Here is a 25,908-nt window from a genome sequence, read left to right on the forward strand (position 1 = left end):
AATCGGATAAATTTCACGGAACACAATGATTCAGAGCATCCGCGTGCATATAAGCCGGTAAAGGCCACGATCATTACCAGTCGGTCGTGGTTGCGCTGCGCGCGAGAATACTCGTCCATTTTGAATTTATTTATTTTTTATTTTTTTACTTTTTAATAACCGCCGCAATGGCATCCGCCGTGATTAAGTTCAGTGCCATGTTGATGCTCGTCGCCGTGTGTGCTGCTGATGTCTGTTAGTATATACCTTTTATTTATTTTAAACTACTTAGCCAGATCGTGTAATATTAAGTGGGTACTATTAGGTAGTACCTTAAAATTTTAAGGAGATAGGTACTTAACTTTTCCTAGAGCTCAGTTAAGTTATTGTAACAAAAGAATTTGTTACACAAGGGAAAGTCTTAGAAAAATCCTATACGTTCTTAAAAACAGATGGATGGAGTGACAGCCCTTATAGTCGATCGGTTTTCTGGTTTTCAGGATACTTTGGTTTTCCGTGATACCTCTTAGATATTTTATTCCTATTAAAATCACAGTTTGTTGTTAACATACCTATTTATTATTAAACAAATATGTACTTAGTCAAATCTCAATCTAAGAGAACTGTAATTTATTTATAGGTTCCTAAAATTCTTTAAAATAAAAATCAACAGCTTCCGCGATAGGTATGGTTTCATGCGTGAGGAATGCTCTAACCACGTAAAAATATTTTGATATTGTACTATTTATGTTAGGAAACAATAAATTATTTTAATGATGAAAAATATGACTTAGTTGTTAGTTGTAATTATTATTTATTATCATATAAATTGTAATATATCATAAAGATTATCCGCAAATGTCTTCCCACAGAACTTATAAATTGACTAAATACCTACCTATCAATAAACTAAGTCATGTTTATTACTTCAGACAAGCAAATAGCATTCTTATTAGTAATGAAACATTTAACTACGTTTCTTACCAATACAAGGTACAAACGGACATAATGATCATCGGTTACTGATCGGATAATTAGTTGCAGCAATTAAAATGCAGTTTTGTTTGACTACTTATTTGTTGTACTAGATGACAAAAGCGGCTGTCTCGTCCATGGAATTAGTAAGTAGGTATACTTACTCCGCGAAGTACTTACTTCGTACTACGAAGTACTACTTACGAAGTACTACATCAAATTGTTTAGTGACATATAAGTATTTACAGTTTAAATAATTGTTTCTTAACATGTTTGGTTGTTTTAAAATAAAATAGAAGTATATATATTTTTTTTGTGCTAAATAAATATTTCTTTTCTTTCTTTACATATGCTCATATCAGAGCCTTTGCAAGATCAAGTTCAGAACATTTTTTAGTTAATTACTTATCAAGTTATTTTAATTTATTCTCGTGTTTAAACATTTAAAAGAAATATGAAGATAGGACGAGTGTTAAAATTAATTGTAACTAACTACCTATATATGATTTAATCCGCGTCATAAATACTACTTATCTTATGCCTAAGGCCTCGTGCATGTTGTTAATTGATGTATGATGGCCTGCAATGCAATAGATCATCATATAACAGGACAATACGCCATAACTCAATGCATGACTTAGATCATTTTAATTTGATGACTAAATGATGATTCTCATGAACAAATAGAAGAAACTGTTTGGTTTCCGCCCCAAAGCCACTCCATATCCTCCCGTGGACGTCGTACCGAGGCAACAGAAAGATAAGAAAAGCCTTTTAACATCTGAATTCCCAAAAATTTTAAATATTCCACGGACCGAAAATGGAGCCATAAATACGTAAGGATGAGAAAGAAAGTAGAGAAAAAACTGTATACGTTGAATAACAAATTATCTAGTCGTATTTACTTACCGATACTAAACTAGGAAAGTATAATACCATACCGTGCCGATACCGATGTCCAAAAATTATAATCATCTCGTTTTAGATCAGACTTTAAGTTATATTGGCGAGCATTATCACAATCATATGCCATTATTTCTTTTTTTGCAATTCAAAGATGTACAAAAATTATGTGAATCTGCAATCGCGACATTTAGATTTGTGTCATAATAATCTCTTGCATAAATCGTCAACACTCATGCCTACACTTGTTTACATTCGTGTGCAATATCCTCTTCAATATTCTTCCAATGAAGAAAGAGGTCCTATTTTTACTTGCTGTTTTCTTTTTAAATTAATTTTATGTTATTTTCCAGGTTAATAAACGTCAAAGTTTACTTTACCACAGGACTTTATTCGCACTCCGTCCAGTCCGCGTAATGAACGCTTCTTTGGCTATAATTTATATCATACATTCCACAATGATTAATTAAAAAATGTACTGCCTTATAAAATCGAGACTGTTGACATTTAACAAGCATGGTAATTTATAATATGTAGCTAAGAATACTGGCCGAATCGAGGCGAAATCGACATACACTGCTGGTTTTTCCTTGCATTGATACAAAGCTCATATTAAAAATGAACAATGTACGTTGATTCACGTATTAGTTCACCAATCATATTTAATATTATAAATGCGAAAGTAAGTTTTTACATCTTCACGCACTATCTACTCAACTAATCTTCTTGAAATTTTGCATACATGTATGAAAAATTGAAGTGTATGAAAGTTTGAAGTATAGAGAAGGACATAGGGTACCTTTCATTCCGGAAAACCTGTTCCCGTAGAAAATTTTCGCGGGCGAAACCGCGAGCAAAAGCTAGTAGTATATAGCAGTCATTATCATTAAATATATCTTCATAACAATTATAGGGCTGTTGGAATGGAAGTAGACGCCGTAGATGTTGACTGTGAACAGATCTAGCAAATCCGGTTGGTCCAGCCCAGCCTCTTGAAATGTTAAGATCCTGCAGCCAACTAGTCTGACGACATTGCTTGCTGTGTAGAAAAAATATTATTTTCTTTTCTTATAGTAAATGTTAATGAATCTACTTATTGAATTACATTCGCTGGAAACTGAGCTAAATTCATAGAGTAATAGAATTACGTTGTATTTATTGCGATACGCTGAGAACCTTGACCTCTTACATTATGTGGTGATGTGTGTTCGTTGGTGACCACGATTGTTAGGTATTTATTTATTTACATATGTCGTCAGCGACTGGCATACAAAATAACGACCGTCAATATATTTCATATGGATTTATAACTTTAAAAAATTTTGCATAAAAAATATTCTCACCCGCATAATAAGAATGTGTATAGACTAACAAACATTTTGTAAATAACAAAACATATATATATATGCAATCTGGAAAAAATAAGGTTTTATGACTGCTGTTCAGTTGGCACATCAATACTTGCTTGATGCAAAATAAAAAACTTTCCCATTTATCCAAGGCTGTTCGATTATAACTTTCTAGTCTTTCTAGTCTTAGTATTTTCTTCCACAACTATAGCATATACATATAGCAAACAGGTAGTCACAGAAAATACATAAATACTTACTACAGATAATTGAGATCCAACTCAAATACATTGTATAATAGACAAGAATTTAACCACAAAACAGTCATTGTAATGTGTTATGACAAATTAAAAGTTTTAAAAATAAAATTAATTTCTTAAATATCTCACACAGCCGAGCTCGCTGAAGCCAAAGGTTCCGTGGACGCGCAGCCCGTCACAGATGTGTGCCTGGGCTGCATCTGCCAGGCCGTGTCCGGCTGCAAGCTGGGCACGCAGTGCGAGGGGGACCATTGTGGACTGTTCCACATCACGTGGCCGTACTGGGCGGACGCTGGCAAGCTGACCATCAACCAGCTGCCTGTTGACCATCCTGACGGTAAGTCACTGCTGCTTGCAAACTGGGCACACAATGCGCGATTAAGTACTAACAATTGAAAAAGTTATATAAGGTATATAAGTTGAGAGTGGTTTAGGTATCCCATATTGGAAAAAAAATTTTTTTTTCGTTCCTACCTGTGGTACCTAAGTACTTATATATTTTTCGTCGATTCACAACTCGACCATTTGCGTTTAAAACAGCCTATATTAAAATGGAGTGGAAACACACCTATTTTATCATCTACAGACTGTTTTCCATTCAACATAAAGCACAAGAAACCACGAATCCACGATAACGTTTCATACTTTGATTTCTCAAAAAATTGTAAAATTGTATTTTTTTAAAGATATGAATGACAAAAATCATATTTTTTTCCAGCGTATTCCAGCTGCGCGAATGACCCGCACTGCGCAGCCGCCACCGTCCAAGGTTACATGAGGAAATTCGCCCAGGTACAATCATTTTTGATGCTTCCTAATAAACTTAATAATGATGTAGGAAGCGTACAATCCATAATTTATATAATTCTGATGACCTTCGCCGCTTTTCGAGGGATTAATTTGTAATTTTAATCAGCGGCGTAGCTATGTAACCGTATGCCCTGGTACAAATAAGACATAGGGGCCCCTCCCAAGTAAATTTTATTATGGGTGTGCGATGAAAAAAATATCGCTTGTCCGTCAGGGTATGAAGGAGCCTTATCTTTAATATATACAGACTTCAAGTATTACATTCCCACTGTGCCACTCGTAAAACTTTATTTACGGGTGAAGGCACTACGTGACGAATAAAACCGGTTGAGAATCATAATGCCAACTTTGTTATTTACAGAATTCATTATTATGTTGTTTTCGTCGCTATGTATTTAACACACATTCCAAAAGTTTATCTTAATCGTACTTGTCTCTCATTTAAGTGTTTTCCCGGTTGCTTCCCAGCCGTTGTAGCCTAGCTTTCCTATACCTTTTCGTCTCCACTTCGCGCGGTCGGCATCCCTTTATCATTGCCTTCAATCCCTTTATCATTCAATACGCTTACTAAAAAATCATTAACTGGCGTGCTGCATGCCGGTTTCCTATCACGATGTTATCCAGAAGCAAGTGGTGATATATGATACATGAGTTACATTGGTAAACAAACTCATATGGCACGAATAGAATTCGAACATAGGACCTTTCGGTTCATAGTGCGGTAACCACTGGACCGCTATCGCTTAAGTACTAACAAACATCAAATCAAACTGTCATTACGCCTTGTTAAGACTTAGGTTGACAATGTAGCGTAGGACGTCTACACTAGTTTGTCAGTTTGGAGATGTCAAGTGGGCGAGATTGGTGACATTGCGATCTGATTAACACACCAAGGTCTGATGACTTCAGTAATTACGTCAGTGATGCAACAAAATACGCAAATTAGTTTTGTATTAAGTATTTATTTTACGATAGCTTTAGCTCCGGTGAAACCATAATAAATTATATACACCTAACTTTCCTCAGGAATTTATATCTATTAAAAATACCCTCATCAAAATCAAAACAGACAGCGGGAAGTGAATTTGTTCATTTTTTTTTTGGTGATTTGCAAGATCCAATTGACCCACCATCAGATACTTTACCAGCACTAGATACAGCAAAAATTCCAATGTCGTTCAAGGATGATTGCGCGCCAATGGTTTTACAACTAAAGGTGCCGAGGTCCATGCGAAATGTAGGAGAAAATATAGTCTTCACTAAAATAATTCGACAAGTCGATACGCTAAAGTAAGAAAGCAGGAAAGCAATGATAGGTACAAGTAGGAAAATGCTCAATGTTGTCAGAAGCGACCGGGAAAACATGACGATACAGAAAAATCTGTCAAAGACAGTATCTGTCTCTGCAAACGTTAGTCTACTAAAGATGGGAAAACCCCCATATTTTTGACGCGTCGTCGTCTCATTTACATGATGATGTCATGGCAGCGATTGTATCTTTTTGATGGCGTACATGGGAACAAGAGTATTAAAATACAATCACAATAAATCATATACAATACACTCGCACGGTATTGTTCCTATCCCAGAGTGACTGAATTTTAGTTTTGTCGTTTTATTAGGATTTTCGGAAACAATTTTTCTGCTACAGATCAATCAATTAAAAGTCAAGTACTTTCGTAGTTCGAGCTAAATCCGGTTATTCATAAAAAAGTTAAATGTTTTGTCACTATCGCATTTTATACATTTGAAATTAACAGGAAAAGATAAAACATATTTTAGCTTAGGTACATGTTTTCAATTTTTTACGAATAACAGGAAACGTCTCTGCACATAATTTTACTCACAACGTACAAACTCAAACAAATATAAATGAAAATATGTTGATTTGACCATTTAAAATAATAAAAAATCAGAAATTACACCGTCAAAGAACCTATTATATATGTCATATTTTAAATTAAGTAACTATATGTAGTAATTAGCATCAAAGCGTCAAACCTTCAGCATGTTTAAGCTCAATCTAACAAATTTTATAATAAATCATATCGGATTTCAGGACTGCAACGGTGACGGCGTGGTGGACTGCTACGACTACATGGCGATCCACAAAAAGGGGGGTTACGGGTGCGCCGGCGACCTGCCCTTCGGCTACGTCAATACTTTCAACCAGTGTCTAGCCATCGTCGCACATCAGCAGGGTTAAAGACGTATACTTACATGGCAGGAGAGTTATGTGACGTTTCAAAAAAATGATATACAGGCTCCCAAACCCGCTAATAACTTTGGTTGGATCGCAATTGAATGTCGATTGTTTCGGTGGTTGCAAGTTTCTCTTCAAAAGTAGTTGTTTTGACAATGACCGCGTTTTTTATCTATTTGAATTGAAATTTTAGACGTAGTTCAGTTTTGGTTTGATCCAAGAATCTGTCAAACTGTTTCTTCAAAGGACTCACGGTACAATACACCGTGAGTATTTTGAAGAACTGGCCTCCAATTGCGCTAATAATTTTTGCTGGAAATCGTTCCAAGTTATGTTCAAGTTTCGAAGCGAAACTTTATCCGAAACAGTAAAATAAATGTTTAACCGATCGAGGTTCAATTGCGATTCAGCTGAAGTCATGTGATTGGGGGACTAATTTGTCTCCAAGGGCCTACTAGTGTGTCTTGAATGAAATGTTATTGTCTTATAAAACCCGCATGTACTCCGTTGTAGAGTAGACTTTGTCTAACTCATAAAGTAGCCAACTTCTCTGTCACTGATTGTTATTAATAGTATACATAATACATAGCTCAGTAATTCGCAATACAACTATTTATTATTAAGACAAATTGAACTTTAATCGATAAAAATATCTCGTCTTTTTTTGTTCAGAATTCTCCCACTGGCAAACATAATTAACAAACTAGTCTTTAGATCCTTAAAACAATGTGAAATTAAAATACGAAAATGCTCAACATTATTTAAGTAATTAGGAAATAATTATGTAATATCGTTCAATTATAAAGACTTATTAATTAAGTATAACTTGTTTGTTTTATTGTTTTATAAACTTGCCTGTCTAACAGCTTGATTGTACGAATGAGAGTCATGCCACATTGCTCAGTCGCGCTCCGCTATTTTTTATTGAAGTTGTATAGATTTTCGAAGCACGTCAATATGGAAAACAACGAATTGAAAACAAATAAAATTTCTTTTCTTCCAGTGTTTCTGCTGGGTTTTCAATTTGATTTTTTTTTTCTTGCTCTTAACGCTTGGCTACGGCCCGCGTTAGTTGCTTATACCTATTACCCACTCTTAAGAGGAGAGAAACATACATAAAATAATAATAATTTAATGGCCATGCTTTCATTTAATGGCCATGTCTCACAAGGCCTTTATATGTTGGGCCCATGTACCCACGAGGACCGGGCTACAACCCTCGAAGGAATAAATGTTTATTGTAGATCCGTATACAATAAGTTCATCATAAATATAAAATTACAATAGATACAAATAAAAAAATACTATTTCAATAAAAATATTGTAAAAAGGTACATTTTTCAAGTAGCTGTGGTATTAGCCAGCTAATGTCTATAAATGTCGGAGCGTACTATAATAGTCTCTCAGCTCTTCATTGTTTTTACACACGGCAACCCTGGATATAAAGTTAGCGTTGACTAAATCAGTCACAGTCGACTAAATCGAGAACGGTGGCCACTCAATTCTTTTTATTCTACTGTGACCACATTGTAAAACAAACTACTTATATACTTTCTACTAAGTGGCATAATCTATTAAAATATTTTTTTTTAATTATGAAATAAAAGAAATTATTTAAAAAATTGAGGTGGCGCAAGCGTGCGGAGTGCGCAAGCGCCTTAAAATTTTGATGATTCGTCTGTAATTTTACAAAAGGCCTGACGTCAACCCTCCCTGGAAATGCCATTGTTGTCTATCAGCTGCTAATGCTATGTTTACATCCACGAGAGAATATGGAGTAATCCTATTCGAGGGTGGAACCATACATCAGAATTCTAGAAAATCGTGACATATTATGACTATGTACAAGATAATGAATACATCAACTCCCGGATGTCATTCTTAAAGTTCAAGTGCTGCATTACATTACTCGCACACAGACAGACATACGTACAGATACTTACTGTTCCACATAATCTCATTAGCATTGACGTCCATTCATCTCGCGATCTTAAAGACCAGTGGCTCTCAAAGAATTTCAATGACGACCAAGATGGACGGATCCCCATATGTATGAATTTGATATCCTTTCCTGGATATATTTTCAATCTCGCGAATTTTTGGCAACAAAGGTCATGAGTCAAGTAAAATGGTTTTGGATATTGAGAATTTTATTACTTATAAATTGATAGTCTCCATGTCTCTAATTAGAATAAACAAAGAAATATAAACATCATATTTTGATTAGATTTGTTTATCAAATTCACAGACAGCGCTATAAATAACAGTAACACAGTCTGTAACAATACCCTATTTTTTTATGATCAATTGACTAATTAGTACAAATATGTATCATAGGTGAAATTAAACTTCAGGTGGTATAATAATATATAATATTTTTTTTATATTTTTTAATATTTTATTTTTTTCCTATCTTTTTAAATTTGTAGCATCTTTGACCTTGGAATTGTATAGCATGTAACTACTACTGTAAACCTATTGTCGGCTACGGTTAACGTTATATTTATGGTCTATAACATTGGTTACCATAGGACAGGCATGTCGCCTATTTAATAAATTTCATTTCATTTCATATATAAAAATAGACAAATAACGATACAATGCAATAAATTCAATGTTTGGGAAACATTGCCCCAATCCATTGTTGTGATGTGACCAAAATAATATTTTTTAACAATCAAAAAAGCAAATCTAATCTGTAAAATACAAGCGATGTACTTTAGTTAGAGGTTATCTTTTACTAATAAATATTATTTTTTGCTAGGGATTTTTTGTTGTTGCTTCTACGAATTATGATACATAGTTTATTTATGTAATAGTCAGTAAGGCACTGAGTATCCGTGTCGGTGGACATATTTATATTCAATTAAAATTAAAAGCCAGTCTACAACACGATGTGGGGAAGAATTTTGGCCTCTGAAGTCTGAAGAAATAGGAAGACTGAACAATTAATTATTAATTAAATTGTATTAGAAACAGACTGAAATATGCGTGTCGAGTGTTTATTAGTGTGCGTTGTAATTTATTTAGGCAGTGTTTGTGGTAAGTAATTATACATTCACAATGAAATGATTTTGTTTTTTTTTTAATCGTTCCAATTAATTTAGATCATAGGTACATAACATAGATAAAAGATGGTATTTAACTGATATCATGAGGAAAGATTTTTTTAATATGATACTCTAAACTGATTGATATGACCTATTTTTTCACTGGCATTTGAATTAGGTCATACTGTTTTTATATAAAAAAGAATCTAAAGTGTAATAACTTTTGAAATTAAATTACCTGAAAAAAATATGAATTTATGTATAATCGTGTAATAACAATCCGTGATTTATATGCGGCCCACAACGGAAATAACTGGTTTGATGTTACAAACACACAAACTTCTTACTTCCCACGAGGGTAATTTTCCGAGGTTAAGCCTCTTTATGCGTGACGTCTGCGACGGCTGTATATTCGAGCCAGCCTAGCGTCCTTCAGGGCGGAAGCACCGTCGATGGTGTACGGCAGGCTCATGCTCACGCAGGGTCCTTGACCTTACCAGGATACCCTTCTCTTGTTGATGCAACACTATGACACTCCAAAACGAGATGACTTGCAGTGTCTTCAGTAGGTATAGTGGCTATCAGTACTTTGATGTTATTCAATTTTCTCATTCTCCGTCTTCAGGCGTTTACATCTCCAATCTGAACGAGGCGTGTTTCCGTTGCCTGTGCCACGTGGTCGGCTGCGACATGTCCCACGGCTGCAGCGGCGGCTACTGCGGCCCCTTCTACATCTCCAGGGTCTATTGGGTTGACGCCGGGAAGCCGACATTGCCTGATGATGACTCCAACAGGACCGAAGGTAGACTCTAGCAGCCAAAGTGGTGACTTTTTTGTGACAACATCAAAGGGATTACCTAACATTTTTCATTACATAACATTGTGAGGAATTCATAAATAAATATTTAAATTGTTTTAATTTTTTACTATAATAAAGAAAATAATTGATATTCCCAATTAAAGTGCTAACTATAATGCCAATTAAGACAGTAGATATAAGGAGTCGTTGTGTAGGTTTTCGATTCAAAAATAATGTTTAATTTTCAGCATTTGAAGATTGCGCAAGAGATTACTACTGTTCGTTAAGAATCGTTGAAAGCTACATGGCTAGGTTTGGAAAGGTGGGTGTTACCTCTTTTATTGGTTTGTTTTATTTAGACCCGTCGTAGACATATGGTACGGTACGGGAAACAACGGCGACCTATTCTTCAAAAATCTTTCTGCATTATTATTTTGACGTAAATACGGAGATGATAATTGTATTCGAAGTGACGTGACGTGAAGTTTGTCATGTAATTTTAAAGAATGCATGAATTTAAAATCTGCAATTTTTTTTGACGTAAATGATGAGATGAGTTTGGAATTATGCTCGACGGGACGTGATGGCACACACAAATTTTGTGCAGACAAAACTTTTTTGTTAACTATTTTTTTTGTCTTGGATATTCAGTTCAACTTCTTAAACAAACTTTAACTTCTAATTAATCCTTTATTTTCTTTAACACAACATTTATCAGGATATACTTAGTAAAATTATTAGTATTATTGTAATACCTATATTTGTTTGTTCATGTCAAATCCTTACTCAAAACCTTTCCAGGACTGCAACAACGACGGTGTGACGAACTGCTACGATTACATGATGATCAACTACCACGGTGGCAGCGCGTGCACCATGCCACTTCACCTCACTAAGGGAGGGTCACGGTGGCTCGAGAGATTCCGCCAGTGCAAGTTCTATTTAAATTTGAAAAAGGAATATTTATTATTACTTATTTTTCATTGCGACCAGCCAGCTCTGGCAGTAGTTAGATATCTGTTCTATATTTAAATGACGATTCTTGGTAAAATATTCTTGTTTAGATAGATAATGTTGTATTAATTAACGTGCCTATGTATCTGTATGTCTGTCCATGGCATCGTAACAGACAAACAGAAAAGATAATTTAATTGTTATGTCTATGTCAGCTCTTTTCTAGGGATGAGATGATGACAACAGCTTCGGAATCGGGGGTTAAATTTTTAATTTAGTTTTTATTAAATTAATAACGCGCAACCCAGTATCCATGTTACAATTATTTTAAAATCTTTTGGCGCAGGCGTCACGGCGGTAATATCCAACGGAGGATTAAACCATTTATAATAATAAAACTAGATATTGTACATCAATTAAAATAGAGCAATGTAGAAATAGAAATATGTAAATTATAATGTATTTATACATGTATAACTCAAAGACTTCGATAAATATATTGAAAAAAAAATCAAGTTTTCATTCAAATATTTAATCTATTGATAAACATGATTTAAACAATGCTTAACTAAAATTTTATAAGTCGAATACTATCTACACATTAAAATTAAATTTATCCTAAGTAGAAAAATATCTCGATAAATTCTATATGTTATTTTTTTAATATATAACAGTCATAATGGCACTTAAAATAAACTTCACGTTACACAAAAGCTAACAAGACACTCACAGATATAACTTATATAGACAATAGATTACAAACAAGCAGAAAATGATGAGGTTCAAGCAAAAGTGACGAGCGGCGGCGCGGTGTCCCACTGTTCACCATCACCTTCCACTTCGTCATCAGACTCCTCTGCGAACTGGACCTGGAATATATACAGTAATATTTTATTGTAATAGACTAATTATACCCCGTTATCCATACTAAATGCGAAAGTCTGTCTGTTCTGCTTTCTCAACTAAACCGCTACACCGATTTTGATGAAATTTGGGATGCATATAGTTAAAGACCCCCAAGTTCAAGTATAGGCTAATTTTCTTTTCAAAAATCAACCTCCCAAATGACTATAATGAGGGGCTAAAAGTCAGAGAAATTACATGGGAAGTGGAAGGCGAAGTCGCGGGCAAAAGCTAGTTCATATATAAAATTAAAGCATATTTTAAGCTAAAGTATGTTTTATCACTGTCGCACTTTATAAAGTTTACCAGTATTCATTGAGCTTTTTTATGAATAACAGGAAAATGTTTCAGTCATTCAAAGTAAATGGCGCGTTGAAATCTTTTACGTGAAATGATATATATTATATATTTTTTATTACAATATATTTTTCCATTTTCGTTTTGATTTTTGAAAGGGTAAATGCAGAGGCAAAGACAGACCGACAAAGTGTTGTGTAACAGAAAGAGACGGCAGGACTCGTGTCGTTTCAAATCTTGACATATAAAGCCCCGAAACAGCGAGGAATACTCCACGTTAAGACCGAACTAATTAAGAAAATCTAAAGAAGAAGTAGGTACTGAAATCTATATCTATATATAAAACTCTTGCGTTACTGAGTGACTGACTGACTGACAGACAACGTACAGCCGAAATTACTGGTTGTACGAAGCTGAAATTTAGCATATAGGTAGGTTCCCTGGGGAGTGTAGGTAAGCACTAAGAGAGGATTTGACGCCCATCACGCAAAAACTGCTGAATGAAATTTGATGCGATTTTCACAGTTGTATATCATATGTTCTACCTTAAAATCTGGTATAGGTTTTATCGCGATACGTTGCTTAAAACCCGTGATATTGACAAAAATAAGTTACGAACGGACGCACGTAAAAAACGCGGGCGAAGCCGCGAGCAAAGGCTAATATAGTGATATAACTATTAGTATGGATTCTTACCCATGGATTCACCCTGTTGCTGCTAGGGTTGTGTAAAGAGCTGGCTTGGTTTGCTTGCCATTCCTGAAAACATGTAATACTTACATGAGAACGTGTCCAATAAAAAGAGTGGACATTTTATATCAGAGGACAGGTATAAAGTACTTTGGTTTACTCTGACATTTTCAAATGAATTCATTCGACATAGTCGGCCTCTCGTATTCAGGCAGGCAAACAGGCATACGGCTCACTCGATGGTAAGTGGTTACCACAACGAATGCAACACCAGTGACGTCACACGCGCGTTACCTACTTTGTGTCCTAGGATCTTTTCGCCCTTTAATGACTGCCTCTCTCACCCTTCAAACCGGTACTAAAAGAGTTACATGCAGACGAGTTTTGTACCTAGGGTCTACATCTGGTAGGTACTTTGAAATATCGATCGTAATCGATTCACTGGCGACTATATATATAATAATGTTGTAAACTTTTATCACACCTTATTTAAGTTATATAGAACAGAGTATTTTGATTGAATATTTGATTAATGATTTTTATTGAATAGTTTCTACGTTTAGAATATATTACCGGCGCAAAAAATGCGAACGCATTGATCGATCGAACTTTTACATGTACAAATTTGCCAAAAATTTTGAAGAAAATTGATGAAGTGAATTTCGACTATGTGTGAGAATCGAGCCCTAGGTGGGGATTTAATTTCCATACTTTCTCATTTTGTGTTTGCCATTTCCCCTGTGAAGATGGGTGGGTAAGTCGTGACCCGTGATCAACACCTGGTAGGCGTCATTGAAGGCGTGCGCGAGCGCAAGCGCGAGCGCGCGCGCGTGCCTGCGGCGCGCGCACACGAACACATGCGCCACGTGCGTCTCCCCCGCCCCGCTTCCGCCCCCGCTCCCACCTCCGCTCTTGCCTTCCACCACCGCGAACACGCGAGCGTTGGCCGCGTCCGCTGAACAATACGAGATTCTGAAATATTTTCAAATGCCTTGTAATCATAGACTTCTATTGAATTGATACAAATGCATGTCTATTTCAGCCGCCAAACCGCAATGCTTGCAGTATTCCGGTTTGAAGGGTGAACCCCTAGGTGACAAAGTAGGCAACGGGCGTGTGACAACGCTGGTGTCGCAGGCGTCTATAGGCTACGGTGACTTAATAGTCACCGTAGCATATGGACGCCTACGCTATAGGTAATCCTATCAAATGGGAGCCGCATATATATTTAACGATTTAGTATACATACAAAAAAAATCGATCCATCGAAAAGAACACTGAAAATAACGGTGACTGTGGTTACATTCTAGGTAGAAATAATAACTACTTAAGTATAACTCTTGCCATAAAGGATTTAGCACATCCAACTTTCCATATTAATACTTTTGTTATAAGTGTGAAAGTATCTTTATTTGTTTGTGCTTACATAAAACGGAGCCTAGTTGGAGTAGAGCTAGATAGCGACATAGTCTTCTATTTATTGCTTGTTAGAATAGCGGACAACACCTGGTAATAATATCTATTAATGAGAACCTACACCCATTCAACAAGACGTTTATGTTTTTATTCTCGTCATATTAATCAATACATTTTTTCAAATGAAAATCATATTATGATTAATGCGTCTCGTTAAAATCAATATGGAAATAATCTTAACACGCCTCGCCTACCAGTAAATTATAATAAAAAGTAATTCATTACATAAGATAAGTTTTGTTATGAACTTTCATAAGATAAACCATATCTCACCCGCCCGTACCATGCAATACCAGTCAGTGACTCTGAAGATTGAAGATTAATTGTTTATGGATTTTCTTATAAATCACCTGATAAGATTTTTAATTAATATTTTTTTATTAAAATACGCCTGTGAAGGTATAATTTCTGAATTAATACTTTCCTGGGGGCCTTTTTCCTACGTTTTCTTCAACACCTCACGCTGTCTTCGGCTACCTTTGTTGTCAGAGTATTGACACGTATATCAGCATATCATCCTTTAACGACATCAAGCCAACCATTCTTGTGTTCGGTCTCCAGGTGCTCAGGACAGGACCAGGTAGAAAGGGCATGGCCATAGCACAGGAGGCCTAAGCTTCATACAACTACGGTTTTCTAGGTACACTACTACAAGCACGTAGGCCATGTGTGCGTGTTTACAACCACCTGTGATGCTTCTATGGCCATTGCGAGAGATTTTCCCAAGTAACTTATGCTGATTTACACAAGACGTGGCCATACCAGCAGTACCTACTAGCACTTATTCGTTGAAAATAACTGTAGCGGATCGTACCTGTATATTGATACGCTCATAACGTTTTCCTGTGAGTCAGCGTCTGTCACTATGATCCCTTTGGGGCTGATATCGAGGTTCACCCTCTGCAGCTTCTTTTTCGTCCCTGAAAAAACATTATTAAAAAAGATATAGAAACAAGATTAATTTATTAGACATTAAACCGCTGTACCATCGCCCACGGCATTCACACAGGGAAAAGTCGCACCACAGTTTACTAACAACGTAGAAAGTCATGTGAAATCTCTCTCGTAATGTATCTTGCTCACACAATACTGTCTCGTCTCGTATATAAGGTACTTTGTGCTCTTGCTGTCCTGGGTGAAGCGTTTATTATGCATCAATTCCATTGTTGAAATAAACATATTTTGGCTGAGAAATTGAGACTATGCTCGCAGTGTATACTCACTGTTAGCGGTATGTAGCCCGGAAGTTAACCTTCTAGCGATGCCGCTATGCAGATGCAGCGACGTCTATAGATATTTCGCCAAATTGTCAAAATATGGATAGAATTTAAATTATCGATAATTAAGAACAATCGATACTGTCGATAGTTTTTACTTATGTGACTATTAAGGAGCAATACTATTACTATTACTAGTAAAGGAGTATTGCAATTGTAATTAAAGTTTCAAGGTCAACTTAGTTCGGCATGGCTAGTTAGTACCATTAGTAATGTAGGTAGTGAGGTAGGTACTCACTGTTAGCGGTGTGTAGAGCAGAGGTGACAGCGAGCGCGGTGGCGGGCGCGGAGGCGGCGCGCTCGACGGGCGCCGCTCCCGCGTACCGCACCTCACCGTGCCCTCTGCCGATTTCCCGCGCCTCCCGCCACCAACCCTCGCCCTCGCATTCCGCCAGAGCCCATTCCTCACTTAGCTCTAAAATTACAGAAAAATACAACATTAATGATGTTTTCTCTAACAAGGAGTTCTTCAGGGACGTGAAAAGATTCAGTCAGAGGCGGCGACGCGCCTGTGACAGAAGTCACTGATGTTGTAGGTTTTGTTGCAGGCTGCGGTGACCACTTCCTATCTGGCATGCTCAGCGAATAATATATAAACTGTCCAGTATTTTTTTTATGTATTTCTAAGCCTGGTGTCCGACTGCTAGCAGTGTTGCTAGTGACAATACCAATCTGCGTATAAAGCCTTTAACTGCCTCTCTCTCTGTCTATGATTTTCATCAGATTCTGTCAATCACAGACTGTGACTGTAACGAAGTAAGTACATAGAGAACGAAGTAGAAACTACTAGAAACCCGGGATCTTAAAATTTTGAAGATAAAGATATGAATTCTACTGTCACCTTTCACTGAGCTTTTCAAGCCTTCATAACCTATTTTAGATGTGTAGAAATGGAAGTGATAAATGTAAGAATGTATGTCAGTTGGGCAAAGATTCCTAGAGCTTGCGCTCGTCGCTACAATCATTAGAAAGCTCGTTAATCTTCATCGCACTACAATCACAAACTCCAGCAGTAGACGGTACCTTTAGGTTGAATACTCAAGTAAAAGGTTAATTTATTTTATAAGTTGTGAAGTGTTTACATGATTATTATTTAATTTAATAAAAAAATAACAGCTTAGGTATATACTAGCCCAGATAGGGTCCATAATAACGACACTATTTCTAACTGTATCGGATTTTTTATCTATAACCAGACAGTATTTATAAACTTTCGTATATTTCTTAGCTAAATTAAAAATGATCTTTACAAATTATTATACCAGATAAATATAAATGTTATTAAAAAGTAAATTGCGTGTGACTAGATAGGGCTTTAAGTGAACTAATTACCCGTGTTTTTACTACTAACGAAAGTAACGACTAATTGCAAGAATTGTTACTAATATGTAATATAATGGGTCACATTCACACGTAACGACTGATGGAGGGATGAACAGTTGCCTTCTCCACTCCACACACTATATAAAGTCTAGTATACTAGAGCGCATTTTCCTTCACAGGAGAAGAAAATTTACATATAAACGTCGCCTGGCTGTATCGCCATTGCTATTACAGATAATTTAGCTCAGACAGTTTTCTCAAGCCTGTCTGGCGAGATTTATTGGCACAAGTTTCGCAAACTAGATTTAGCTTATAACGATCGGAAATTAGGAATGATTAGCTTTGATTTCATTATAGGTAAGATTGATAGTGCCTGGCACTAAACTATTATCAGGTAAAATTGATACGATACACTATATTTCTGAACTAGTTTTTTATTCATACTTAACTTAATGAATGAATTAATGAAATGATTGTTTGCTGAATATGTGTACAGATAACGACTAAAATTAGCATAGTAATAATATCAAAACATTCGGCCGATATATCAGCATGTGTAAAAATTTAAAAATTTACACTTGACACAATTAGAAAAAATATAGTTTAAAGAAATACAATTTACAAATCCTAATATACTTATAATAAGAAGAGAAGACCACCACTTAAGTCAAAGCCGAGTTATTTCTTATTTCTTTGAAGGACTGTGAGCTCACAGACGAAGAGGAACATCAAGAAAGAGATGAAGAATGGACTGTGTGACGGGGGAGGGGGTTTAGATGTAGATGACAGGAGTTTACTTGTGGAAAAATAAGAGATGTTGCTCCAACCACAAATGTAAAATGATGATGACTTTAACCCTAATGGGGTACAGTATTAATTATCTCGGCTTATGTATAGTGTAACTTACTTATCAAGACATAATTAACGGTAGGTTATCTATTGGATTGCATATAAATATTTGTCCTAATATAGTTACGCATCGTAGTTTTACGCAGAAACATCAATACGCATTGTAATCATTAGGCATAATTTTTAAAGCATAAATACAAAAAGCACAAATACAAATACCATATCCATTGAAACTTCTAATATCAAGTAATATAAATAGTTAAAAGCATAATAATAAATAAGCATCATTCCAAAATCCATAAAAGTATTATCCTTGTTATAAATAATGAGCAATGCATAAAATGACACATTGAAAAGTTGCTATTAAACAGGTGCTAGGCGTTATTATATGTGGGTAAAATGCAATTATTTTTTATTAATAATGAATGAAACAGTGTTGTCAATTGTAGTATAGACAAGTGTTATTAATTGTTGTGTATGACTAAAAAAATTGTTTAAAAATGGAAAATCAAGTGCGTATATTGAGGACAAACAAAGGAGGTTTCAAATTAAACCACAATGGTTTCATATACGAAAAAAACCGGGAGGAAAACAATAAATTCTACTGGGTGTGTGAACTACGCCGCAACGATAATTACAAGTGCAACGTTCGACTTATAACCAAATTAAATGATGCACAAAATCATGAAATCATATCCAAACAGATAAAAACCCACAATCACGAGCCTGATGCACTAAGAGAAAAGGTTAGTGGTCTATTAATTACGATCTATTACGGTATATACTCGTACTAACCCTAATCCTATGTACCTAATTAAGTAATGTTATTGTTCATGTTGTAGGTTCAATGCGCCCGTAACAAAATTAAAGAAAACGCATTATTAAATCCTGATAAGAAGCCAATACATATTATATCAGAATGCGAATCTATGACCACTCCATTAGTGTTGGCTAATCTACCAAATAAAGTTAATTTAAAACAAACAATATACAGACAGAGAAAACGAACAGTTTCGATAACCGAACCAACAGATATACACTTTGAATTAAATAAAGAATACTGTATTCCAGAAACCGCAGAAGATCATAATATCCCTAACAATATAATAATAATAGATAAAAAGTATGATAATGATAGAAGAATAATAATATTCACATCAAAGAAACTAATTACGTTGTTATGCAAGTCTAAGTACATAATTATGGATGGAACATTTAAGGTAGTACCGAAGATATTCCAACAACTATATACCATACACGGGTGTATATTTTCAGAAACATTTCCTTGTGTATTCGCATTATGTACCAACAAGGACAAAAATACATATAGCATATTATTTACATTACTTGTAGAATACTGCGAGGAAAACAATTTACTGCTATCACCAAAATACATTATGATGGACTTCGAAAAAACTGCACATACGTGTGCCAGACAAGTTTTCGAAAATACTACGATAAAAGGATGTAACTTTCATCTTGGTCAAATAATTTATCGCAAAATACAAAAGAATGGTCTTCAAAAACTATATGGAAACAATGAATCATTTGCATTGGAAATTAAATGTTTGTATGCTTTGGCATTTTTGGAAGAGTCAGATATACCAATATACTTTGACGAATGGAAAATAACAAAAACATCACCAACAGGTAAATGATTGTATGCCTACATAGTTTAGTTTTGTCCGAGTTGGGAATGCCTTATTAAAGTCGGTTCTGGCACTCGCCGGCCGCTGCCGCGGCACGCTCGCTTCGCTCGCTCGGCTCGTGCGGGGGGTTCATGTCCACCTAACCACGCTCGTCGCTTCGCTCCTCGCTAACCTAAACGTTAAAAAGTTGTGCTGTAGGTAGGTATTTGACGTACGTATATGGTGTAATTTGATACGTATTTTTTCTTCCAGAACCAATAGCGACGTGGTTTGAACAATATTATGTGTGGGGTACTTCAACTTCTCCGCCACAATTTCCACCGGCAATATGGAGTACACACCAACTAACCCAAGAAGATATACCCAGGACACAAAATCACGCCGAAGCATGGCATAACCGATTCGCACATTTCGTGGGGAAACACCATCCCCAGTTTTATTATTTAGCAAGAAAGATTACCCAAGAGATAACACACCAAATCACAGAAATTGAAAAGAGGCAACTCGGAATAGCACCACCTAAAAAAAAAAGAAATACAGCGATAAACTGAAGCGTATTGACATAATTATTAGTCAGAAAAATGATTATACAAGTAAAATTGATTTCCTAAAAGCCATAGCCAGTAATCTAAACCTCAAATGAATGGATATATTAATAAATATATATTGCATGATATATATTTAAATTTAATAATATGTAAAATATTAAATGATTGAAATAATAATATATCATGATAACTTTGAAACTGTGTTTTATTCAAATGACAATTATGACAATTAAATTATGACAAATAATGAATAGTCCTAAGAATAATATGAATAATGTGCATTAGTCTAAAACAAATTATTCCAACACAGAATATTCCAATAGAGTATTGTGCCTAAAAATTAGTAGGCGAAAATATTACTATGCGATAGAAGTACTATGCCAAAACATATTATGCGAAAACAATTATGCGAATCCATAATAGTCTAAAAAAAAATAGGCGAATGAAGAGGATCCCTTAACGGTACGACATATTGAATTTTTAACGACTTTGCGTATGATTGGGATAAATGCATCTTTTCGAATAACATATAGAGGAAGCTAAGAAAGTCTTACTTAATCTTCCATACCAAAACATTACGCTCTTAACAAAATATTATTTAGCTCGTCACCCGATTGTTATCAAAGACGACTTTATGACGTCAAGGTCGCAAGTTCAGCTTTGGCGTTATCCAAATGACCGCCTTTATCATCTATTTCAGTAATATATACCACTTATCTAGGCCAGACAGACATGGATATAGCAATTAGGCCATAGGCCATATATTAGACGCAGTTTGTCAATTTAGATCGTCGTCATTGCAGGAAATGTTAAAGTCCAGTTTAATAAGACCTCCGCGTATGTAAATATACCCTAATGAACTCTGTCAAGAAAAAATAGATTTCACAGGTTTATAAATTTCACATTCACATTTGACCAGCATCGACCCTTCTCTCTTCTAAAAATATCTCGAACTTGTAAGGCAAAACTCTTTTTTAGGGTTCCGTACCGAATGTAAAACGAACTTAGTAATAACTAAGACTCTGCTGTCTGTGCTACCTATATCATGATAGATTTTTTTTTGTTAGCCTTTGATGTGTTCCTTTTTCCAAAAATCTCTATCGAGGGCAGCCTGTTGCTGCAGAACCCATTAATATCGTCCCGCATCCCTTTCGCGGTAATCTATACTATTACTTATTATAAAGAGGTAATAGTTTGTGAGTTTGTATATTTGAGGCGGGTAATCTCCGAAACTATCAAACCGATTTCAAAAATTCCTTCACCATTGGAAAGGTACATTATCCAAGATAGGCTATATTTTATCTCAAAATTCCCACGGGAGCGAAGCCCCGGGCAACATCTAGTAAAGATCTAAAGATAGATAGTACATAAAGAGTGAAACTTAGGCAGATGATAGATAATGGTACAGAACCCTTAGTACACGAGTCCGACTCGGACTTGGTCGGTTTTTTCTTGTGACAAGTTCTCGGACTTTTAGCTAAACGATATCGATAATTTCGCGGGAATGCCGCAGGTATCTGCCGTCTCTGTTTGATCGCCTTTCATCCGATTAATAATTTATAAAGCGACAACCATGACTGGAAAACCTAGAATTATATGTGCATAAAAACGCAATTGCATGATAAGTAGACTAACAGTAATTGCCCCAGCGAGCCCTAGATCAATTAATAGGTACCGGTACTTACTGGACAAAATCAATGCCTAACACTAGGTTAGCATTTAGTTAATTTTATAGACACACCAGCGACCCGGTTTTCATACAGCTGTTCGACCGAGCAATGGCATTCTGACGAAACTTCACACCATCACACTCATTTCTGAGTGAATAAAACAATATTTTAAAACCGAACGGACTACTCTGTTGCCTAAGTAGATTATTCTGTTATGGTATTGTGGTACACATACGCAGTTCGTTTTTATTTTCTCTCACGTCTGAAAATTAACCTGAAACTGTGTGAAGGCAATTCGTGAAAAAATAAAGGTTATTTTTAGGGTTAAGGGGCTCAGTTCTGTTCAGGTCAAAACGGACACTCAAGAGTTCAATTTACCACGTGCGTCTGTCTGTTTACTATTACTACTAGTAGTAGTACCTACCTAAATATAAAATAGCAAGCTATGCAAAAACATAAATATGTTAGAAAATCAACGACTCTCAACAACGATTCATCAAAATAGCTATCCCCAGGATTTATTGATTCATAGATTTTAACGAAACGACTATCCATATGCATCCGCCATGTGCTCAACACTTGAATCTGGAAACAAAACGAAATCTGGGTCACATGTTGTAAGATTTTTCAAAACTTCTTCTCTACTTGAACCGCTTGGAACACACAACACGCTCACTTAAAATTCGCAAGAATTGGTATCTGATTATAGACAGGACTTATTTGTCTTCCAAACAATATAACAACTGAATAGGTATTATATAAATATTAGTAGTTATATAATTCCTAGAAGAAGCATGTACTTTGTAAAATTTTCGTAGAATTTATCAGCTTGCTATTTGAAGTCTAGTAAGTAGGAGACATAGGAAAAACTCAAGATTGTTGTTTTTATTTATTCAATTATGAAATAATACCAGAAGTATATTTTTTTTAGTAAAAATTTTTACTAGCCAATTTATTAGTAAAATAAACAAAGTAAAATCACGTATTGTTTAAATTTCATTCATGATGAGTTCAAACGTCAACCTTAACACAAGTCATTGCCACAAAGTAGGTATTATGAACAGGTATTACAACTTAAACTTTTTTCTTTACATAGAAAAACTTTATTTGGCTAAACACTTTTACATTTTATGCTTAAGCTCAAATATGCCCTATTTTAAAAGAATTTAATATTAATTGAAAATCCGAAGGCCGTAAAGGTTCCAAGCGCTGATTTTTAATTAAATGTCCAATAGTGAAATAGAGAAACATGTTCCAAGCCAGAAGACGAATAATGATTTCAAAATTAGTTATTGCGCAGAATAGCGTTGCTCCGCATTGAAATAGTAAATCCCACTGCTTCTGCGTTCGGTCAACTTGGATGTCAAGCATATGTCAAGTTTTTCCCGCGATTTTCCGCGGCCGTTTAAGGCAGGCAAAACGAGAGCTTCTAATACCGAGATAATTAGAGAGAAACGGCCTACCGGACAGCCGGACACACACACGGCGACCGAACTTGGCAGATATAATGAAGACGTAAAAAGACTGGTTCGGGAACATTGCTGGAAAGTAAGGTACCCAGTTTGTAATTTTGCAGCGGGCAGCTATAGTTTGTTTTCTTAAAATGTTGCAATTTCTAGGAAATGATATTTCTATATCTAATAAAAGTAGGATCAGTGCTATATACTTAGATAGGTCGATATGTATAACTTGGTACCTAAAAAAACGAATGGGAAGTTCGTTCTCTGTACCTTCACATGGATTATCAGGTAGGTAGCCATGCTGATTACGTCAAGAAGTTAAATTCCGTAGATACATCTACTAAATACCTATTTGAAAATAAGTCAGAATCCACTCCATGTAGTTTTTAAGAACGTTTTTTATTTAATTCAACTAAAGTCTGTCTAGTATCTATAACACAGACCATTTAGCCTTATTAAATGGTCTGTGGTCTATAACCAAAATCAATTTACAATCCGTTGACTGGAAAATTATTTAACAAAAATTGGACAAAATTCAAGAAATACCTCATTTTTCCAACAACGCGTTGAATTTGATATTTATTAATTTTAAAATCAAAATAAGACAGTATTAAAATTTTACAAAGACGCATTAAATAGATAATATGTCTAACTATATTGCGATAAAGATATTTTTTGTTCTGTTCTGGTTATTTAAAAGATATATGTATATTATTCATAAGAAGTAAAATAAAATAATAATTTTAAATTGAGCTGCTTCAAATGTGAAAATATAGTAAAACTTAATAACCAGTGTAGACTGTAGGTATCAAATTCTTACTCAGATATTTTATAAGATAAAAACGTGCTGAAAATTATAACTTATTTAATTATGTACTCACTTTTATGCTTGGTATGGGTCCTCCACATCTTCCTCAGAAGCGTAGTCATTGTCAAATATTCGGAATATTCTAAACAGAACGAACTTTGAATTAATAAATAGAAAATATATTTTTATTATGTGCCAATAATTTGTAACTTGTGTAACTCTGGCGTCTAATATAATAATTTTAAAAAGTATTTTATAACTAGCAGGCTAGTTTTCCCGCGCGTAGTTCCCGCCAAACTGCGAGGCTGCCCACACACAACTTGAACCGCCCTAGTATGAAGCTCAAAAGGACGTGCGCGCGAATTTACCGACCAATATCAATGTGCAATACACATCTAAATAGGTACCTATAGTAGACATGTGCCTCACATCATATGCGCTTTTCTTTTAGATTGCGCTCATGGACAACGGTGCTCCATTGTAGGGCCAAAAGTTTATTATTAGGGAAAAAGATGCCTGATAAAATACATGTACCTACATCTTCCCGCTTATATATGTAGGTTTGTATACTCTATTTAAATATATGTAATTATACTCTATCTATTTATGTTGTTTAGAAATTTACGTCAATTTACAAGTAAATTGGTAACAACGTACCTAAACGTGGCCACTTTCGGTATTTTTCATTAGAAATGTTTTAATTTATTCAGAATATAATTTTATCTCGGATAGGCCAAAAGATTCTGTAGAGTTATTAAAAAATATATTTAATTTATTTAAACGCACGACGACGGCGATCTAGTATCAATTTTTTATTTAAATTAATTTAATATTTATTATTTTAATTTTTAATTTTAACTTATGCCTAGTACGTTGTAAATATTTAAATGTATGGATTATTTTTATAAATGACCTTATGATAATATCGCCGTCAACTTACCTAAGCACTGCATAGGTAGGTGCTCCTGTAATAGGTAGGTATATATGAACCGAACAAGGAAATGTTACAGTATAAAAAATGTAATTCCAACACTGCTAAATATCAAAAGCAAAGCAACCTACTTAAATGCCCTAGGATTTAAACAATATCTTATTTCATACAGAATAACAAGTCGGTCAACACTATACTGCACACACACTGCACGCTACAAAAACCTACATACTTTTCTATGGAAACATGCAGTGTGTAATGTGCAATAAAAATAAATTATTTGTTATTAACTACCTATTTATTAAATAATAAAAATAAAAAATATCTTAATAGGATAAGACGGTGTCGTTTGTGTCGCTAGCACCATTATTGATGGACGGAGCAAAACAATTTTTATCAAACAAGGAATTAATTATAAACAAGTTCAATGTGACATGATTATCGCATTGTATTTGAGATTGGAGTCCCGAAAGATGAAGATAAGAATAAAAATATTGCTTGAGTAAGTAGATAAATATGTGTGTACTTACATGGTTACCTAAATTTGAAAACAATTAGAAATCATTAGCAGAATCTATTGAAAATCAATTGTCTCACACATTTCAAATCCAGTCTGCATTAGATATTTGGCATTTAAATGACTATTAATCTGAAATAAACCTAGTATATAATTCTATGTTTTATATTCTAGTACTAGATGTTGCCCGGGGCTGCGTTCCCGTGATAATTTTGAGATAAAATATAG

At 35.0% G+C, this 25,908-nt stretch overlaps 4 protein-coding genes across 4 annotated transcripts; 3 read left to right on the top strand and 1 right to left on the bottom strand.

Annotated features, from left to right (window-relative positions):
- The first annotated feature begins 40 nt into the window (after positions 1 to 40).
- LOC128675223 (invertebrate-type lysozyme 3-like) lies at positions 41 to 7,502 on the top strand. Its single transcript, XM_053754491.1, has 4 exons — positions 41 to 234; positions 3,600 to 3,803; positions 4,185 to 4,258; positions 6,336 to 7,502. The coding sequence occupies exons 1-4, from the start codon at positions 168 to 170 to the stop codon at positions 6,480 to 6,482; spliced, it is 492 nt and encodes a 163-aa protein (XP_053610466.1). The 5' UTR covers positions 41 to 167; the 3' UTR covers positions 6,483 to 7,502.
- Positions 7,503 to 9,183: 1,681 nt separating this feature from the next.
- LOC128675222 (lysozyme 1-like) lies at positions 9,184 to 12,063 on the top strand. The gene is made up of 4 exons (XM_053754490.2): positions 9,184 to 9,521; positions 10,155 to 10,331; positions 10,577 to 10,650; positions 11,130 to 12,063. The coding sequence occupies exons 1-4, from the start codon at positions 9,467 to 9,469 to the stop codon at positions 11,358 to 11,360; spliced, it is 537 nt and encodes a 178-aa protein (XP_053610465.1). The 5' UTR covers positions 9,184 to 9,466; the 3' UTR covers positions 11,361 to 12,063.
- Positions 11,799 to 24,592, bottom strand: LOC128675220 (low density lipoprotein receptor adapter protein 1-like). Its single transcript, XM_053754489.2, has 6 exons — positions 24,306 to 24,592; positions 16,164 to 16,340; positions 15,463 to 15,568; positions 13,952 to 14,144; positions 13,179 to 13,241; positions 11,799 to 12,151 (listed from the first exon to the last, which is right to left on the bottom strand). Exons 1-6 carry the CDS (start codon positions 24,352 to 24,354, stop codon positions 12,065 to 12,067), a joined length of 675 nt encoding a protein of 224 aa, XP_053610464.1. The 5' UTR covers positions 24,355 to 24,592; the 3' UTR covers positions 11,799 to 12,064.
- Positions 18,185 to 20,745, top strand: LOC128675219 (uncharacterized). Its single transcript, XM_053754488.2, has 3 exons — positions 18,185 to 18,843; positions 18,940 to 19,747; positions 19,999 to 20,745. The coding sequence occupies exons 1-3, from the start codon at positions 18,598 to 18,600 to the stop codon at positions 20,295 to 20,297; spliced, it is 1,353 nt and encodes a 450-aa protein (XP_053610463.1). The 5' UTR covers positions 18,185 to 18,597; the 3' UTR covers positions 20,298 to 20,745.
- Positions 24,593 to 25,908: the final 1,316 nt, after the last annotated feature.

The sequence above is a fragment of the Plodia interpunctella genome, chromosome 14 (assembly GCF_027563975.2).
Source record: "Plodia interpunctella isolate USDA-ARS_2022_Savannah chromosome 14, ilPloInte3.2, whole genome shotgun sequence".
NCBI classification, from domain to species: Eukaryota; Metazoa; Arthropoda; class Insecta; order Lepidoptera; family Pyralidae; genus Plodia; species Plodia interpunctella.

Excerpts from the sequence above, each read along its gene's own strand:
- LOC128675223 (XM_053754491.1), top strand. The coding sequence starts at position 168 with ATGGCATCCGCCGTGATTAAGTTCAGTGCCATGTTGATGCTCGTCGCC. Across the intron at positions 3,804-4,184 it reads GCCTGTTGACCATCCTGACG|CGTATTCCAGCTGCGCGAAT; the intron begins GTAAGTCACTGC and ends ATTTTTTTCCAG. Across the intron at positions 4,259-6,335 it reads ACATGAGGAAATTCGCCCAG|GACTGCAACGGTGACGGCGT; the intron begins GTACAATCATTT and ends ATCGGATTTCAG.
- LOC128675222 (XM_053754490.2), top strand. The coding sequence starts at position 9,467 with ATGCGTGTCGAGTGTTTATTAGTGTGCGTTGTAATTTATTTAGGCAGT. Across the intron at positions 9,522-10,154 it reads TTATTTAGGCAGTGTTTGTG|GCGTTTACATCTCCAATCTG; the intron begins GTAAGTAATTAT and ends CTCCGTCTTCAG. Across the intron at positions 10,651-11,129 it reads ACATGGCTAGGTTTGGAAAG|GACTGCAACAACGACGGTGT; the intron begins GTGGGTGTTACC and ends AAACCTTTCCAG.
- LOC128675219 (XM_053754488.2), top strand. The coding sequence starts at position 18,598 with ATGGAAAATCAAGTGCGTATATTGAGGACAAACAAAGGAGGTTTCAAA. Across the intron at positions 18,844-18,939 it reads CTGATGCACTAAGAGAAAAG|GTTCAATGCGCCCGTAACAA; the intron begins GTTAGTGGTCTA and ends TTCATGTTGTAG. Across the intron at positions 19,748-19,998 it reads AACAAAAACATCACCAACAG|AACCAATAGCGACGTGGTTT; the intron begins GTAAATGATTGT and ends TTTTTCTTCCAG.
- LOC128675220 (XM_053754489.2), bottom strand. The coding sequence starts at position 24,354 with ATGACTACGCTTCTGAGGAAGATGTGGAGGACCCATACCAAGCATAAA. Across the intron at positions 14,145-15,462 it reads ATGAGCGTATCAATATACAG|AATCTCGTATTGTTCAGCGG; the intron begins GTACGATCCGCT and ends AAAATATTTCAG. Across the intron at positions 12,152-13,178 it reads GCAACAGGGTGAATCCATGG|GTCCAGTTCGCAGAGGAGTC; the intron begins GTAAGAATCCAT and ends TATATATTCCAG.